The 18,534-nt window shown below is 36.2% G+C and overlaps 1 protein-coding gene across 1 annotated transcript in view; it reads left to right on the top strand.

Annotated features, from left to right (window-relative positions):
• Positions 1-14,079: 14,079 nt before the first annotated feature.
• The window catches only part of DCN (decorin), a 46,085-nt gene continuing 41,630 nt past the window's right edge, over positions 14,080-18,534 (top strand). The window contains exon 1 of the mRNA XM_007946123.2: positions 14,080-14,293. Within this exon, the coding sequence (XP_007944314.1) occupies positions 14,080-14,293 (214 nt within the window). The remainder of the gene's footprint in view (positions 14,294-18,534) is intronic.

Raw genomic sequence — 18,534 nt, 5'->3', positions numbered from 1 at the left:
GAAGATGTTTCATGAAAAGCCAACCTTTTGATGAAGACGGTTCCAGAGATTTAAACCTGAAACACCTATTGTGGTCATGCCTCAATTTTCATTTGTTATCCCCATAAGCTCATAATTATAAAACAAGCACACATAATGGTGACTTAATGCTTTCATAAATGATATCCTTAGACAACACTCTAGAAAAATAGGCAAATAATTATTCTGCAAGGGTAATGTTTCCTCAGGTATTAGAAGTAGATTTATTCAAGATATAGAATGGCTTTTGAAAATTAAAAAATTCTTCATATGCTTCTAACATTAATACATATCTTCACTAGAACATTAATCTCATGAATTATTAGAGAAATTACTCTTGTTAAAGATTAACAGGAAAATTACAAGGTATGAATTGTTGTTATTAGGTGGTAACTTGAATCAAATGGTTCCGAAGGGGCTGTCACTATCTCAGAAAAATTTCCTAGAGTAGCTCACTATTTTACCACGTTGTTTTGAAGATATTACAATAAAACTTTTCATTCATTTGCCTTCTTCTCTGGAGGGCTGTATTCTGTGATGGAACATTTACTTTTCCTAGGATACAGGGTAAATAGTAAGGAGAGTATTTACAGACCAAATAGGTGCCATGCAGTAAATACACACTACACATTCATGACTTGCATTTAGTGCTCCAAACTAAACAGGACATAACTTCCAGGCTAGAATATGAATAAAATGCAAGAGAGAAGAAAAATCCTTAAAATCCTCAGCACATTTGAAATTTTCTTTACTTGACATAAACTTAGCTTGTGTGTCCTAAGTTCTAAACCCTTTGGGAACATTAATTCATTTTATCCTCATATGCAGTACGTACTATCATTAATATTGAAATTGCCTAAGGTCACACAGAGAGTCAGTGAAAGAGTCAAAAATCAAAACTGGGCAATCAGCCTTCAGGGTCTGTGTGCTCAAATGAAAAGCTGTTGATGAAAAAATTGTCTTTGTTGAAGGAAATTACAAACCCAAGGTCTTGTTCGCTTCCAGTAATTGGGGCATTGCACATTACTGTATTTAATCACAGAGTTGGTCTAAACTTTCATCTTCATACAGGATGTATTTCCTTGTTTAAGAAGAAAGTGTAGCATTGCTATACTCAAAACTCACTGCCTTCGAGTCAGATCCGACTCATTGCGACCCCTCCTTGGGTTTCCGAGGCGATATCACTATGGAAATAGATTGTCCAACCTTTCTTCTGAGGAGTGTCCAAGCGTTGCTATAGGAGTCTGCTTTTCTGGGTTTATAGTACCATTTCCCATTTCCAGCAGGACTAGTCGGTTAATATGCAAACAACCAGAGCACTGTCCAGGGAAGTGGTCTTCCAAGTGGTGCCTATCTTTTGTCTTTCTCTTCTGCAGTTTTCACTTACTTCCAATATGTATTGCTCCTGAGCTGGTCTTAGATGTACAATGTCAACACTTCTGCCATCACTCATTGTGGGAAGCCTTCAGTCAATGCATGCGAGAATTTGGCCAATGAGGGAAAGATTTCAATAAAGCCTCCTTCCTTCTTTCATTCTTTAAAGATTTTTCCATAATCCCTCATTCTAGATTCACCATTATTTTAATACCCGAAAATGGTAAGCTCTTACGATTTGTGCATGCATCAAGGGCTCTAGTTAATGTAATCATGTCTATATGTTACTCTTTGCCACTTTAAGAATGTTCTTCTTGGAGACAAAGATGTAAGGCAAACAGGAGTGATGACAGTCAGGTCTTTCCTTGTCACTGCTCATGTGACAGAAGCAGCTGGTGGGAGTGGTTAAGTGTCCAGGGCACATGGCTGCCTCACTGTGATTTTAAAGCAGTTTTCACAACCTCCTTTCTGCTAAGTTTCTGCCTCAAAAAAAAGGTGATTCTGATAGTACCTAGCCGATAGAGTTATTGTGAGCCTTATTTGAGAAAACAAATGCAAAGTACATATCATAGTGCTTAGCAGAGAATAAGTGCTCCAAATATTTACTGTTACTATATCACAGCAGCCTCCCAAGGAGTGGTGCTTGTTCCTAAAACAGTATCTTCTTGTTACTTAAATACTAATACAGTGAGACTAAAGCAATCACCTACTACTTGCTTTCCTTGATGCTAGATTTCACTTACTAAAACAAAGCTTTTACCATGTTATTCTTTCATCAAAGAACTTCAATAACTTACCACTTCTTGCTCAGTGACTGTTGTTGTTGTTGTTGTTGTGTGCCGTCGAGTCGGCCCCGACTCATAGCGACCCCTCCTTGGGTTTCCGAGGCAGTATCACTACGGAAGTAGGATTGCTGACTAGCACATATTAATCACCAAATAAATATTTGCTGAATAAATCAATTGATAAATGGGAGACTTTCAAGCTTTTCCAAAGTCAGACTCTATCTCATTTCTCTCCTTTTGTCCCTTTAGTTATTTCCATGAACATAGAATATTCATTGAGTAACTTCAATATATCACACAACATGGCAGATACACACGGATGATGAAGGCACAGCCTTACCCAAAAGAGCTTATGCCTTCTTTGAAACAAAGCTCTCCACTGAAGCACATTAATTAAATTATTGGCTCCTGATATCCCTGAGGTTTTACTAGTGCCATTCCACCAGCCTAGGGAGTCTTCTCTCTCTTTTTACCCCACTCACATTCTTTTCATCCCTTAGGATTCAACTCATATTTTACCTGTTTTCCATAAACACTTACCTAATGACCCATATGTAAAGTGATCTCTCCCTCATCATTCCTCTGAATTGCTAAGACAATTATTTTCTCTGCAACATACTTTCCTTTGGCCAGGAATTATATAATGCATTACACAATGTAGCTTTTCTGGTATTTAACCCTAAAACATTCTTTTAAAAAATAATATATATTTACTTTCTCAATTTGTTTATGCTCTATCTCTGTACTACGGTTTCAGTACTTTGAGGTTATGCACTTTATGTTTTGTGCTTCTCTGTATCTTCTTCAGAGCCTGGTAATAATGCTTTACTTATAATAGTTTTTCTCAGTCAATACTTACTATTTGATCAATTACTGGCAATTTGCTTGTATTTAATGGAGAGGAATGTGCCTTGCACATGCTACTAGATATTCGACAAATGTTGGCTTGTTGTCCAAGTATGATTAATAATATAGCTAGAAAAAGAAATCCTATGACTACCAATGACACAGGAGACACTACTGATCATCAAAGATAGCAAAGGGCATCCTCCAGTCAGGGGAGTAAGGAATTGAACATCTCCTTGCAGTGAAAGAGAGGTACGGATCTTCACATCTTTTCTCTCTCAGGTAATTACTCATCCTGTCTCTGTCTGTTTCCATTTCTACTTTAGTCTTCAGAGTAGAGATTATTAATCTAGGATGACTGGATCCTTAAAAAGTCCATGAATGGATTTCAGAGGGACTTAGAACCAGTTAAATTTTATGCATTAAAAAAGCTAGACATGATTTCACAAGGGCAATGTGAAATTTAAAACTCAAGTTTATCTCACCGCATCATCCTTGTTCTTCCACCTACACCATGGTTTAGGTGATAGATATCCTGTTTTGTTAAACAGAAAATGCCTTGGGCTAGAAAAAGAATGTAGTTGATTATTGGACTGTAGTATCCTAGGGGAGGTTTGGTCACACCATCCAAAACGGTAGCAACAGAAGGCCAACATGTACTTATCTACAGTTTGTAATGGCTTAGACATGGTTCTGAATGCTTTACATGTTAACATTTGTTAAACCTCACCATTATACTATGCAGGAGATGGTATTGTGCTTATACTCATTTTACAGATTAAAACACGGAGGAACAGAGAGTTTAAGTCACTTGTGCAAGGTCATGGGGAGTTCGGGGAGTGCAGTGGTTAAAGTATTTGGCTGCTAATCAAAAGGTCATTGGTTTGAACCCACTAGCTTCTCCACAGGAGAAAGATGAGGCAGTCAGCTTCTGTAAACATTTTCAACTTTTGAAACCCTATGGGACAATTCCACTCATTCCTACAGGGTCTTTATGAGTTGGGATCCACTTGATGGCAGTGGGTTTTTTTGTTTTGTTTTGTTTTGTTTGGTGCAAGTTCAAAAGTTTATAAGTGGTGTTAGGATTTGAAATCAGGCAGTCTTTCTCCAGAATCTGTACAAATTTGTTCTAATTGTATATTCCTACTTATTGTCTGCAAGACAGATTCCCAGAACACGGTCAATTATTTTATTTATTTATTTATCTATCTATTTTTATTCTATGGCCAGTATTGAGCTCCCTGTGCTACTATTCCATAGATATTAGAAAGAAAGTGAAAGGAAGGGTTACAATCTTGAGACTAGCAGTACCAAGAGATAATTCCTATAGTTTGTGTCAAATAGTTACAATGGCATAACAGAGGCTTGCTGACCCTGGAATTTCAGCACACCTCCACCTTGCCCAAAATGTCTCGATTCATCAATATTGTCATTAAAAATCTAGCTTAAAATAAAATACTTGGGAAAAATTTATAAGAGTACTGGTAGTTCAGCTTTTATGTGGCCTGCTTCTATCTTCTATAAATATCCCTAGGAAGAGTTTTCATGAGGTGACTGATGGCTTGGGGCGCTTTTAGCTGCCAATGACATAAAGCTCTCTGCAAATTGACTTAAATCAGAAGTTGGCCAACTACCATCCATTGGCCAAATTCAGCTTGACACATCTTTTTATGAATAAAATATTATTAGAACACTATCATGTTCATTTATATATATATTGCTCGTCACACCTTCCTTGAAACAATGGCAGAGTTCAATAACTGCTCCAGAGACTTTATAGCCTTCACAGCCTAAAATATTTACTTTTCGGCTCTACACTGGGAAAAAAAAAAATGCTGAACTCTAAACTATTGAAAAATATCTCATCTCTTATAACATGAAGCCTAGTAGGGCCTATTTGTTGTTAAGTGTCATTGAGTTGGTTCCAACTCATAGCATGGACAGCACAACGAAATATTGCCTTGTCCTACACCATCCTCAAAATCATTGCTATGCTTGAGCCCATTGTTGCAGCCATTGTGGCAACCCATCTTATAGAGGATCTTCCTCCTTTTCACTGACCTATAACTTTGCCAAGTCCTTCTCTAGGGATTGGTCCCTCCTGATACATGTCCAAAGTATAGGAGATGAAGACTTCCCATCATTGCTTGTAAAAGGAGCATTTTGACTGTACTTCAGCCTGACAGCTTTTTTGTCTGAATTTTTGAATTTTTTGAGTTGTTAAATGGACCTAAATGGAATTCCGGCACCTATTTAGCAACTCAAAAATGCCATCTCACTTTTCTTCTATTCTCAGTGGATCAACTGTTCTCTCAGGCCTGTGACTCCTCATTATAACATGTTAGCTGCAGAAGTTCCAGGCATCACACTGAGTTAAGAAAATACCCAGGGGTAAAAAAGGAGCCAGGCTCAGATTACCCAGTAAGCAAGGTCAGCACAAGTTTACCTTGCTTAATGGATAATCTGCACCTGAAAAATGTCATCTCTTCCTTACTTCTTCTCAACTTAATGAAGGACTATCAGCTGACTTCCTCTCTTGACACCAACGGTCAAGGACTAAGTGACATATCCTTCCTAAAGTAATTGTTGAAAGGGGACAGAATAATGATAACTGACTAGACCAACTGTTTAAAGTGGAGTGTTGGGGATAACTGTTTAAAGTGGAATGTTGAGGAGTCAATCACCTTGACTACACTACAGCCATCTATATTTTTCTTTCAATCTACCTATGCAGTCTGTTAAAGTACAATGTTCCATCATATTTGTTAAGACCTGAGTGATTAAAATTCAGAATAGTGCAATTTCATATTAGGTTTGGAAGAGACTTCCAATAGGATTGCACCCATCAAGGAATAGTTAGGTAACAATTACAACAAACACCACAAACATACATCGATTGCACTGTGTCAAGCTGGTAGATGTGTGGAGCTGAGTTGTGGAACAAGGGGCCAATACAAGAACAGTGAACACAGTGTGTGGAAAGAGGCATGATGAAAAAAAGATATTGCCAAGGTAAAAATTTCTGCTAACAAATCATATTTCAAGCCATCCTGCATTCAAATTTGCCCTGAATTCCAAGCTACTCTTCTTTTGTGGCTAAGGAAGAAATCTGTCTATGGTGGCAAAATACAGAACCAGATTTCTTGTTCCAGCTTTTGGCCTGAATTTGAAGAGTCAATCTAAGAAGAAACCAGTCCCATCAGGTTTGTGAAGATAATCATTGCTTCCAGACCTCTTAGAAAATAAAAGGGTGTCAGAAGGAGATCTTTCTGAGCTCTGGCATTCATCACATCCTTAATATGCAGGTACAGTTTAAATCACTTGTCTTTGATGATGGTGAGAAAGAGTGACTAACCTTGAAATAAACTTTGACAAGATGAAGATTATAGTTACCCTGTTAGCTAGTCAATTGTCAGTAGAAATCACAGTTTAAGTGGTTTTAACAGCAGATGTGGTATGTGCTCTGAATACGAATATTTCAAATATCTATAAAGCAGCCAAGATTTCAGTGAACCCTACCCAAACATTCCAAGCCAGGATGCGCTTAAGCAATCTCTGTATAAGTGCAGATTTTAGCCTCAAAACTGTTCCATTTCATGATTACATGTTAGATTGCAAAAGACATGGATTCTGGTGAAAGTGCCATGACTTCTTTTTGACTTAACTGTGTATGATTTTTTTATGACTTAGTTTCTTCCATCTGAAAATGGGTTTACTGATATATAAATTAGCATCTGATTAAAGATAAAGATTTTAAGTAAGATGATGTTTGTGAAAATGCTAGGAGTTTTAGAAGTGAGGTCCTTATTAAAATTTTAAAAAAATAAGAATCTTTACATTTTTTGCTCCTGCATAAATATAAAAAGTCTAAAAAGAATTGTCAGTTGGTCACAGCACTGAAAAAAAGAAAAGTCTGGTGATTTATGAACATCAGCCATTGAAAACTTTTTGGAGCTCAGTTCTACACTGACCTAACTTAGGGTCTTCAGAAGTCAGTAGACAATGAGACAACAACTAGGTGGTTGGTTAAAAATGGTTGTTACTTGGTTACGGTTTTTAAAATAGTCTGCAATACCATGTTATCTTTTTTTAAAAAATTAATTGTCTTTATCTTAAGGATTTGATATTTCTTAGAATACAGTAGATTAATGAAAAGATCACTGAAATCAGTGGGAGAAGGCCTGAGTATTAGTTTCTGCTTTGCTTCTTACCAGCTCTGTGAACTTGGGCAGACCTTTGGGCTTAATTTTTCTCATCTGTAAAATGGAAATAATAAATAATAGTTACCATACCCAAATTCAATTCCCTTCTCTAAATATAAAATATAAATACAAAATAATCAGAAAATAATAAAAGTTTAGATAGACCTTAACTTCTACAGGCCATGTTCTAAGTGCTTCATACATTGTGTCTCTGTATATTTTCACCCCAACACTATAAAGTAGGTACTAATTATTACTCATTTTACAGGAACAGAAACTGAGAGTCGGAGAGGTTAAGTTGCCTGAGTTCATATAATACGGGTATGGAGTGGATCAGGATCTAAACCTTAACCGAAATGATTCTCTTTTATGAAAGTACAGTGATCTGCCTGTCGAAGCTGACATGTCTTCTCATCCTCCTGGCCTCCTTCTCCTTTAATTCTCCTCAAACTCCTTTTTTTTTTTCTAGGTAACAATTATTGCTGTAATTCATCATATATACTTTAGTAGGCATGGATTTTAATAAGGAGCAAACCAGAGGCAGAGCAAAGCAACAATCATGATATGGTCCATAGCCAAAGCTTTGACTGCTTTCATCTAATCATTCCTTGGATATTTCTGGACAATTTACTTACTATCTACCGTGGTGAAGGGACTCTGCCAATGAAAACAATGTGCTTGCTCCTTTGGCATGACACATGTACATAGATTACTATAGTACAAGGTAGGTGGGCTTGCACCTCAGTAAGAGAGATCAATGCTATACAATGGGAGTTCAGAGGAGAAAAATAATTAATTTCAGGTGAAAAGATCATGAACTATCACAATTCAAATCAAAACCCACTGCCATCCAGTGGATTTTGACTCCTAGTGACCTCACAGAGCAGAATGGAATTGCGTCATAGAGTTTCCAAGTCTATCTTTACAGAAGTAGACTGCACATCTCTCTCAGGGTGGCTAGTGGGTTCGAACCAAGACCAACTGATTATCACCCAGCAGCTGAACACTTAACCACTGTACCACCAGGGTTCCTTAGTCACACCAATATGCATGGAAAATAGTGGTTACATTTTTCTAATCCATTAGAATAACTGGGTAATTGGTCATTAAATGTCAGAGAGGAAAAGGGGTGAGATGTTAAAATTGGGAGGCTGGGCTTGGGAGATCAAGGAGACTAGTTTGTTCAATCCTGAGTGCTGGGAAGTATGAGTTTACTTAGAAATAGAGGGGAAAAAAAAAAAAAACCAACCAAACTCACTGCCATTGAATCAAATCTGGCTCATAGAGACCCCTCCTTGGGTTTCCGAGGCAGTATCTCTATGGGAGTAGATTGGCCAGTCTTCATAACACCTCTCCCCCTCTTTTAAATACTCACTCAATAATTTAATTCCTTCAAGTTTCATTAAAGCAAAGCATTATTTACTGTAGAAGTGTACACTTAGATGGTGACAGGAGAGGAAGGAGACAGCGTGAAGGATCAGAAAGCCGGATAATCGCTCATGTTTCACAGATGTTGATTTCAAGTCTCCACCTGGAAACAGCCTAGGGGCCAGAGCATAAAGATACAAGTCAAAACAGAGAGGTACACAGAGAGAACCCAGAGCATCCAGCAAGGAAATTACAAAAACACAAAAAGCTTTCCAGTGGCTAAATAAATATCTTTCCTTGCATTTGCACTTTTCCCCCTTCATTTACTGAAATTTGGAAGCAGTCATAGTAGTACTGCTTTTTCAAAGTTTCAGATTATAGAATATAATAGTGTATGAAAATTGAATGGTTCTGATAGTCTAAACTTGTGACCAACTTCTAGTATCTGTGATTTTTACTAAAGTAACAATGACAATAATCGAAACAAACAAAAACTGGGGCGCAGCAAAAGAGATTTTAAACTATGAGTAATAAAAATAATATGTGACATGTTTTTCATATAAAAGCCTGGCTTTGCTCCAGAACACTTTAGAAATATGTTACAAAGATATAGAAAAACTCTGTAGCCTCACACTTGAATTTGCACAAAAATTCCAAGGCAAGTAAGAATCCGAATGAGTATTTTCACATAAAGCTACTCATTTATTACTGCAAACCACATTTAAAATAACTGCAAGATCAATTTCATTCCATTTGGTGTATATCCACATCCTGGGAGAAAGAAAATGTGCTATGTGGGAAGTATGATAAATGCTACTTGCGAACAAGGCTGGAAGGAGTGGAGAGTAGAGTGGATTGGGGGTGGGGAAACAAATCCTTTAGTTACAATATTTTTAGGGAAATGACTCAACAAAATATGACAAATTTCAAGGCAAGTTGCTCCGCTATACTAATAGCAGTTTAGAATCTTAAACAGATGCAAAAGGAATAAAGCAAAAGGGGAGAAAAAAAGGCCGATAAAGTTTCTGGCTTCAATACAAAAGACATATCATTACCATATGATCTAATGTGGGTGTCAGCCGGATTGTGTTCATTGAGGGAAACCTTATTTTTTAACTGTGCTATGGAGTAGAAGCAGGAGGTTTTCAACCTAGTGACAGTCACAGAGCAGCACCTACCCCCCTCCTCCTTTCCACACCTGCAAACTCTTTTGCTTGGGCTGAATATTTAGTGTAATTACATCTCAGCTTTGAGGGCTCCTGTGGCAAATCCCCGGATTAAAAGGTATGATTTTCACTAATTGTCCTGAACTCTGCTGCAGACTAATACAACTTCGTTCAACTTAAAAGCAAAAAAGAGTTATTTAGTGAGAAAACAGAAAAGAAAAATTGTACTAAACTTTTAATAATCTTTATGCAGCATTAAAAAAAAAAGTATTGCTTGAAAACAAGTTAATTATTTCGTAAAATGAATGAATGCATTGTTGTAATTTTTTTTTTCTCTCTTCTGCTCTTGCAAGGGTATTTATTAAAAAACTGTAACCTAACACCGTGACTATCTACACTGATATATTCTGTATTTGTACTAATGAAATGTTTAGCTATTGAGGAAGTGTGAACAGAAAAGCATTCTAGGCTAGCATACTATTCGTAGTTTGATTATTTATTTAATGATTTCTTTCCTTCCTGAATTCTTGTGTACTTTGAAAACTTTTAAAACGTCAGAGAAATGAATTCTGGTGATTTGCTATGTAAGTCTAACATGTATTTCTACATCACTAGAAAAGAATAGAAATTATCATCAGAGAATTGAAAATATGTGTGATGAATATTAAAGAGCTAACTAAACTATCTTCAAAGTTAGCGGCGTAATTCCTTACATGTAAAGAAAAGCAACCATGTATTTTCAATGCAAATCTGTTTTATTATAAGATATATTCCCAAGGAAATGAAGATGGGAGTTATTTTTCTTCTAATTTCAAGGCAGGGTTACAGGATGACCACTGGGTACGTGGGCTCCCAAGTGATATAAATACCTGTGGCTTTTTCTTCCTCTTGCTGTTTTGACGAGAAAAAAGAACCAAATGCCTTCTCTAACACTGCATACTTATGGATAAATGCTAGATTTATTGCTAATATTTTAATCATTTATTTTATTTTTTAGAGTTTTAAGTCATCTAGTGACTTTTTGCATTTACAGCTTCACTTATCTCCTGAGGGTTAAATTTTGACTTTGAGACTCACACCAAAAAGCATAAGTGACATCATCAAAATGTTGATTTCAGTGAGGCAGTTAATTTAAAGGACTGAAGTAGTTGTAAGGGCCAGAAATTAGTATTTTTGATTAAAAAAATTATAAACTGTTTTTAGTGGAGTCGCCACGTTTTACAAGCAATTAGCATTTGGAAAGAGTCATACATTTTCAGAATGTTTAAAGCAATTTTAATGCCATTTTTAAAAGTATGTATTTCAAAAGTAGATGCCTTGGCTTCTATGAGAACAGCTGCTGTTGGTTGCTTATTTTTCTGATGTATGAACAAAAGAAGGAAAGGATTCAAGGAACTAGTATGATAGTACACAGTAACTGCTTTAAGATTCTAAGATTTCCAGTATCATGACACTAATCGCAAAGAAGTTATTTTATGCGGGAATTTGTATAAAGTTCCTAGACAAGCTATTATTCTTCCCTAGGGCATTAGAGTTAAAATGCACACATGCACACAGTAGTAAATGAAAGTGACCTAAAATAAGTAATTAAAGCAATTAGCTGCTCTACTTTCAGCTTCCATCTAAAAGAATATTGTGCAGATAATTTGAAATATTTCAACGAGAGTAAACAAATGTAAATGATAATATTGGTCTGAGCTAATGATTACCATTTCCTTTTTTGGGTTGTTAGAGAAACTAGTAGACATTTTCTTCTCTAGAGAAAAGATCAAAAAGTGACATCTGTATTAACTCTTGTTGCTATTTATTAAATCTGCAATTAGTTTGCTTCAGTTTTCTTCTAAAATTGTAAGACACTAAATATGCAAGGCCAGCAAACTTGTGGTAAACCGTAAACATTGCATTTTAATGTGAAACAGACCGAAAACCATTCCCTTAGATTCAATCCAAGTAAACCCTGCCAGGCCAAAACAATAGGCTCTGCTCTTAAAAGGCAATGCACTCTTTGGGGTGGGAGTGGGGGAAGGGAGCCCCTAGAGAATACTTGATCCTGAATTTAAAGTGCTAGTGTGAACCCTGATCAGTAGGGTATTTTATGAATTAAAAGCCGTCAGTCTATATTGCTATGTGCTGCCTTAGACATAGTTTGGTAATGAATGTAAGTTAAATTGTAAGAAAATTGAAAAAAAATATTTGCTTCATCTTTAGTGGACTCAGACAAAACTTTCCAGGTGACACACTGAGAACTTTAAGCAGCTACAAACATGCAGCTTTAATGTAGAATCTTGCAAGTGTCCAAGGCAAGTCATGTCTACAATATGTTTTGGGGATACTTGGAACAATTTGAATAGAATTTAAAAATATCATCTTAAAAAGAGACAAAGTCTTCTTTACATTAACAACTTATATTTGTTATTCAGATTTATAAGAAGATAAAATGTTCAGGTTAGCTGACTAAATCAACCCAATAGCACAGAATCATAGATCTATAAGTGTTTATAGAATGAAGGAATGAGTATTATGTGGTTTTTTGTTTTCTTTTTTACCTAATTGGTAAAACCGGATAAGTCATATAAAAATTAATTAGGATTTCTCCATGTATGATTATCTTTTTATTAAAAAAGATCTGTTTGGGAAACCAGACAATGGATCCACTTTAGAAAATGAATCTTGCTTTTTACCAAGTTAAGATGATCAGTTGAATAACTTTCTTGTGCTAGAAATTGGATATTGGGGGGGAAAAAAAGGATAATTTTGTTTGGTTTGGGGAAAAAATATGTTTTTTGCTTGGAACAAATTGAATAAATTATATTGTTAATAAAGTGATGGTCAATTGAGTTATTTATGTGCAAATATTATGCAAGGTCCGGATACCGAATGAAAAAATAATAAGACACGCCCTGGATGAGTACATTGCCTAGTGGGGGGACAGACCAAGCAGGCAGAACAAATTACAATATAATATGATAAATTCTTTAAAAGAGGTAAGAGCAACATTCTTTGGGAGCACAGAGGGGGAGAAAGCTGGGTCCTGAGCTGGATAAGTAGAGGAGCACAGAAGGGAAGTCCATTATCTCACTTACTCTTTTTACAACACAAGGTAGGTATTTCTGTGGCAATTAGTTTTTCATGTCAGGCTTGAGATGGAGACTAGGAGTGGTGAGAAAATGGAGAGAAATGTGTCATCAAACTGTGAATGGAATTACAAGAAACACAAGGAAGTATGGAATTATTGGCCCACCATGGGAAGTCAATAAATGGTTTTGTGGTAGAAGATTAATAAAATGATATTTATTTTTTAAATGATGATTGGGGTGGCAGAGTGCAAAATGGTGTGGAGAAGAGGGATTTTTCAAGACAGAGATTAGTTGGAAATTATTTTCAATACTTTAGGGAGTGATGAGAAGGGCCAGTACCAAGATAATTATAGTGGGATAGACAGATGAGATAAGAGCCCTTGTGGCTCAGTGGTTAAAGCACTAATGTGCTAACTGAAAGATTGATGGTTGGAACCCACCATTCACTATGCAGGAGAAAGGTGTAGCAGTCTGCTTCCCTAAAGATTTATAGTGATAGAAACCTTAGGGGGCCATTCTACTGTTTCTTACAGGGTCCTATAAGTTGGAATCAACTTGACAGCCATAGGTTTGGTTTTTGGCTTTTGGAGCGACCAGATGGGCTTCCAGAGATATTTCTTGAAGTAGAAATTGGAGATCACTCATGTGTATAGACATAACTTTTATTTCACTGTGGCATGGTTTGTGTTGACTAAGCGTTGAAAAGTTCTCCACGATTTGCTATCATGATAATTTGGTAAATGTTGTAAAATATAGTATATTAAGTCAGACCCATGATGAAAACAAGTAGATTTAAATACATTCCAATTTTTTTTTTCCATAAGTAAATAGATGAGCAATTAGGCCTACAATATAACTTCTTGTTGTTGTTGTTGTTGCTATGTGCCGTCGAGTCGGACCCGACTCATAGTGACTCATCCTTGGGCTTCCGAGGCAGTATCACTATGAAAGTAGATTGTCCCATCTTCTTTTTGAGGAGTGGCTGGTGAGTTTGAACCACCAGCCTTCTGGTTAGCAGTCAAGTGCCTTAGGCACTATGCTACCAGAGCTCCCATAGTATATTTTATCACCTTTCAAATATACTTTTAATGCTCTGCTTGGTAATAATACATTAAAACATGATTTTTTTTTTCTTTACCTTGTTCTCTGTGCACACTTTATTATGGAGCAGGTAACGTTACTCTTCCTGAACCTTTTATTTATTTCCTAGGTTCCCTGGTTGTTGAAATAGATGAGATAAATCATGAAGGCCACTATCATCTTTCTCCTGCTTGCACAAGTTTCCTGGGCAGGACCATTTCAACAGAGAGGCTTATTTGACTTTATGTTAGAAGATGAGGCTTCTGGGCTAAGCCCAGCAGAGGAACTTCCTGAGTTTCCTGAATTGGAGCCCCTGGGGCCAGTATGCCCTTTCCGCTGCCAATGCCATCTTCGAGTTGTCCAGTGTTCTGATTTGGGTAAGTGGCCCACAGGCTCTCTTTCCCTACTTTTTTTTTCTTTATTCTTGGAAAAGGATACTCTAAGAATTTAGCATTTGCAGTTTGAATCTCTGTAATTCATATGTAAGAGACTGTGCCATCTAATGAGAAGTAAATGAAACAGAGAAGCATAGAAAGAGAGAGCTTTGAAGGTAGGACTCCTTTTTCAGTCTGGATCCATCACTTTGCAATCTTGGACAGATACCATTTTATCTTTCTGGGATTAATGGATTCCCATGTATAAAATAAACTATTAAAAAATATATATTCTATGATTCTAGGATGATGGCTTATTTCTATCATCTGCTTTTATGAAACATTAGATAATAACAAGCCAGAACAGTCTCTGTCCTCTTGGCTTAGCCCAGATAGCAGAGTTTAGTTTGAACATGACTAAATTGTAAAGTATGCAGTTATCTGAAACAAAACAAGCAAAATTTTACAACAAAAACTTATCTCTCAAGTACCAAAATACATCTTTATCTCTGGGTCCTAGTTTTGCCTTTACCACTGGCATTTTACAATCTAGCTATTTGTGTTTTTTCAGAAGATTTCAAAGGAAATCCTTATAATACGATATCATCTAAATATTCATTATCATCATTGAGCACACATCTAAATTCAGTTTGATTTATCATCTTTTCGAAAAATTTGGCTTGGGAATTCCAAGAGCAATGCACTCAGAAGATAAATCGTCTGAAATTTGAAGCCCCAGTGGATGGGCCAAAAGGGGATGAACTTAGTTTACATGGCAGCTGATTCACATTCCTATTTTTTCTTTCTTCTTCTTCCTTGTTTTTTTTTTTTTTTAATAAAGGAAAAACAAACCATTATACTATGATTCCACCATTAACTGTTTATTTAAGAAAACAGTCCCATGACATAGAAGGGTACTACCTCCTGAAGACCTACATTTACTCAGAACATGCTTTCTAGCAGTATTTTACAGAGGAAGTTGTGAACACTGCCAAGTTCAGCAGTTGCAATAACATACATACAAGAACACAGAACAACTTAAAATGTGTTCAATAACAACAAATGAAAAACAAACAGTTGGGTAACTTCTTCAATGCTGACATGCATCCTAGAGACTTTGGAACCTAAATAATAATAATAAAATATATCATAAAAGTTTTCAAAAGGGGACAGTATTATTCTACTAGATTCATTCATTCATTCAGGAAATATTTGGAGAGTCCACAATGACTGGCTCTATTCTATGCCATGTGGAAAGAGGGATGAGAAAGTCAAATATGATTCCATCCTTGCAAATCTTTTATTCTAGTGGTGGCAGTTATTTCCTTTTGAGTTGTGTATTCACTATGAAGGAGATTAGGTTATTATCAAATTCTCCAGTATTTTTTTTACAAGCATCTGAGATTGCCTGCATTATGGTTTTGGCCAGATTGAATAATGGGGTTGGAAAAGCCTGAACAAATAAGTCAACATTTGGTGTATATGCTAGTTGTAAACTTTTTCTGAAGTTACAAAAATGGCCAAATTCTCAAGAAATGTGATGCAAGTTAAATCTCACTTTGCCTTTGAGTATAAAGTTAAAAGTATTCATCGTTAGTCCCACTCCACACATTATCAACAATGGTTGATATTTTTAAGGAGGGAAGAGAGGGTCAGTCACTTCAGTAGTATATTTTTCCATAAATGTATTTTGACTTTGTTTGCATGATAAATAGTTTATAAATCTTTACTCTTAGAAAAACATTATAAAATGCATTTTTAATTCTTTAAGCATTAAAACAGTATAGCCCATTGCCCACCACCGAAAAGAAAAAAAAATGTAAACTTAGGAAAGATCTAGCACATTGAGTTGAGAGTCTCATGGTACACATTTTGTTGTTGATATTGTTTTATTTTGTTTTTGGATGAGAAAGCTTTCTACATTTTTCAGAGCCACATATGTACATCATTTATTACACTTCAGTTTACTTACTCTTTTGAGCTAATGAAGTAGTTAAGATTGCAATAATGATTTGTTTTTATGAACCATACTTAACTAAGAGAACTCAGTTTCAATGAGAAATGGGCTTATCCAATGTACTTTTACTTTTTATTAATTCTCAGATGCATATCTAAATTTATTGTCAAAATGTAATCGGATATTTCTAAAACAGAAAATACATTTCTTGAAAGGAAGAACAGTACCAAACACAAAACGAACAAAGCCACTGCCCTTGAGTCAATTCCAACTCACAGCAATACTATAGGACAGGATAGAAATGCCCTTTCAGATTTCCAAGGTTGTAAGCCTGTAAGTCAGGAGCTCTGGTAGCATAGCGCCTAAGGCACTTGACTGCTAACCAGAAGGCTGGCGGTTCAAACCCACCAGCCACTCCTCGGAAGGAAAGTTGGCAATCCTACTTCCGTAGTGATACTACCTCGGAAATCCAAGGAGGGGTCGCTATGAGTCGGGGCTGATTCGACGGCAAATAACAACAACAACAAACCTGTAAGTCTGGGAAGGAGACTGATACATCTTTCTCGCCCGGAGTGGCTGGTGAGTTCAAACCTCCAATATTTTTGTTAGCAGAGAAGCGCTCAACCACTGAGCCAGCAAGGCTCCTTAACAGCAATACACTTGCCTTTAAAGGAAGCCTAGCTCTTGTTCACATCATGCTTTTGGCAAGCTTTTCAAAGTCTTGACATGTCCGTCTGCAGAAAAGAGAATCTTTGCTTGTTAGTTGCCGTGGAGTTGGTTACCACTCATAGCCACTCGATGTACAACAGAATGAAATACTTAGTTGCCGTGGAGTTGATTACCACTCATAGCCACTCAATGTACAACAGAATGAAATACTACCTGACCCTGTGCCATCATCACAGTCCTAGCTATGTTGGACCCTGTTGTTGTGGCCATGTGTCAATCCATCTCATTGAGGGTATTCCTCTTTTTCACTGATTGATCCTCTACATGAGCAAGCATGTGGTCCTTCCCCAGGGATTGGTCTCTCCTGATAACATGTCGAAAATATGTGAGACAACCTCACCATCCTCCCTTCTAAGGAGCATTCTGGCTGTTCTTATTCCAAGACAGATTTATTCATTTTTCTGGCAGTCCCTGTTACATTCAAAATTCTTTGCCAACACCATAATTCTAATGCATCAGTCCTTCTTTGCTCTTCCTTATTCATTGCCCAGCTTTGGTGTGCAGAGGAAGTGATTGAAAATACTGTGGCTTGAATAAGGTCCTCCTTTAACATCAAAGTTAAAACATCTTTCATTTTTAACACTTTAAAGAGGTTTTTTTCTAGAAGATTTTCCCAATGCAATAAATTGTTTGACTTCTTGACTTGCTGCTTCCATGGGTACACAGTCTTTAAGAGATCATATTATATGTATGAGCTACCTGGATCATACAAGAGGCTCAATACATTGTATATATATTATCATATAGAGTGATATAAAATTATCATATAGAGTGAAAGATAAGTTACTGGAAAATAAAAGGAAAGAAAAAAGGAAGGAGAAATGAGCAGTCCCATATACAGTGATGGCAACAGAGTTTACTTTGTTTATGTTGTATACTCTCTAGTGATGCTAGCATGAAGCCTGGATTGTTACATATATATGTAGATAGATAGATAGGTAGATATACAAAGCACTTTGAGCTGGAAAATGTTGATGCTTAAAATGCTTATCTGTATCAGAGGCTAATATTTTCATAAATATTATCCTTCCCAGAGGCTTTAATGATCAGGGAGGAGCTACAGTGTTGAAAGGACCGTAGCTCTTGATCATCTTACTATTTTTGTATAAACAAGCATTTCTTATTATTTTTTTTAAAATATTTTTGTCATATGAAATATTTTTGACAAAGTTAAACAAAAGCAAATTTAAACAGTTCTAACATAGCTAAGAAGTGAAAATTGTGAAATTAAAATTGAATTGCTTCATGGAAAAACTTGAGGCCATCAGACAATATAGTGACTGAGCATGAGGGACTGAGAAAGCAAACATATTTCCCATCTTTCCAAAGAAATAATTGACTCTCCATGGATACTAACCAAATTGTTTTGCTGGCTTTGTTGAAATTTAGCTTATAATTTGATAAATTGATTGATGATTCACATCTTAAGCATACTTACGTGAAACCACTATCTTCTTTCTTTGTCTATCCTCTTTATACATAAAATAATACACTCTTAATTATAACATTACCAAAAATAATAATATAAAAGTGAAGGTGGGACTAGCAGATTCAGACA

Source organism: Orycteropus afer, unplaced genomic scaffold (assembly GCF_000298275.1).
Source record: "Orycteropus afer afer isolate SDZICR_OR568_19922 unplaced genomic scaffold, OryAfe1.0 scaffold00151, whole genome shotgun sequence".
Lineage (NCBI taxonomy): Eukaryota > Metazoa > Chordata > Mammalia > Tubulidentata > Orycteropodidae > Orycteropus > Orycteropus afer.
This window is presented reverse-complemented; position numbering and strand designations above follow the sequence as displayed.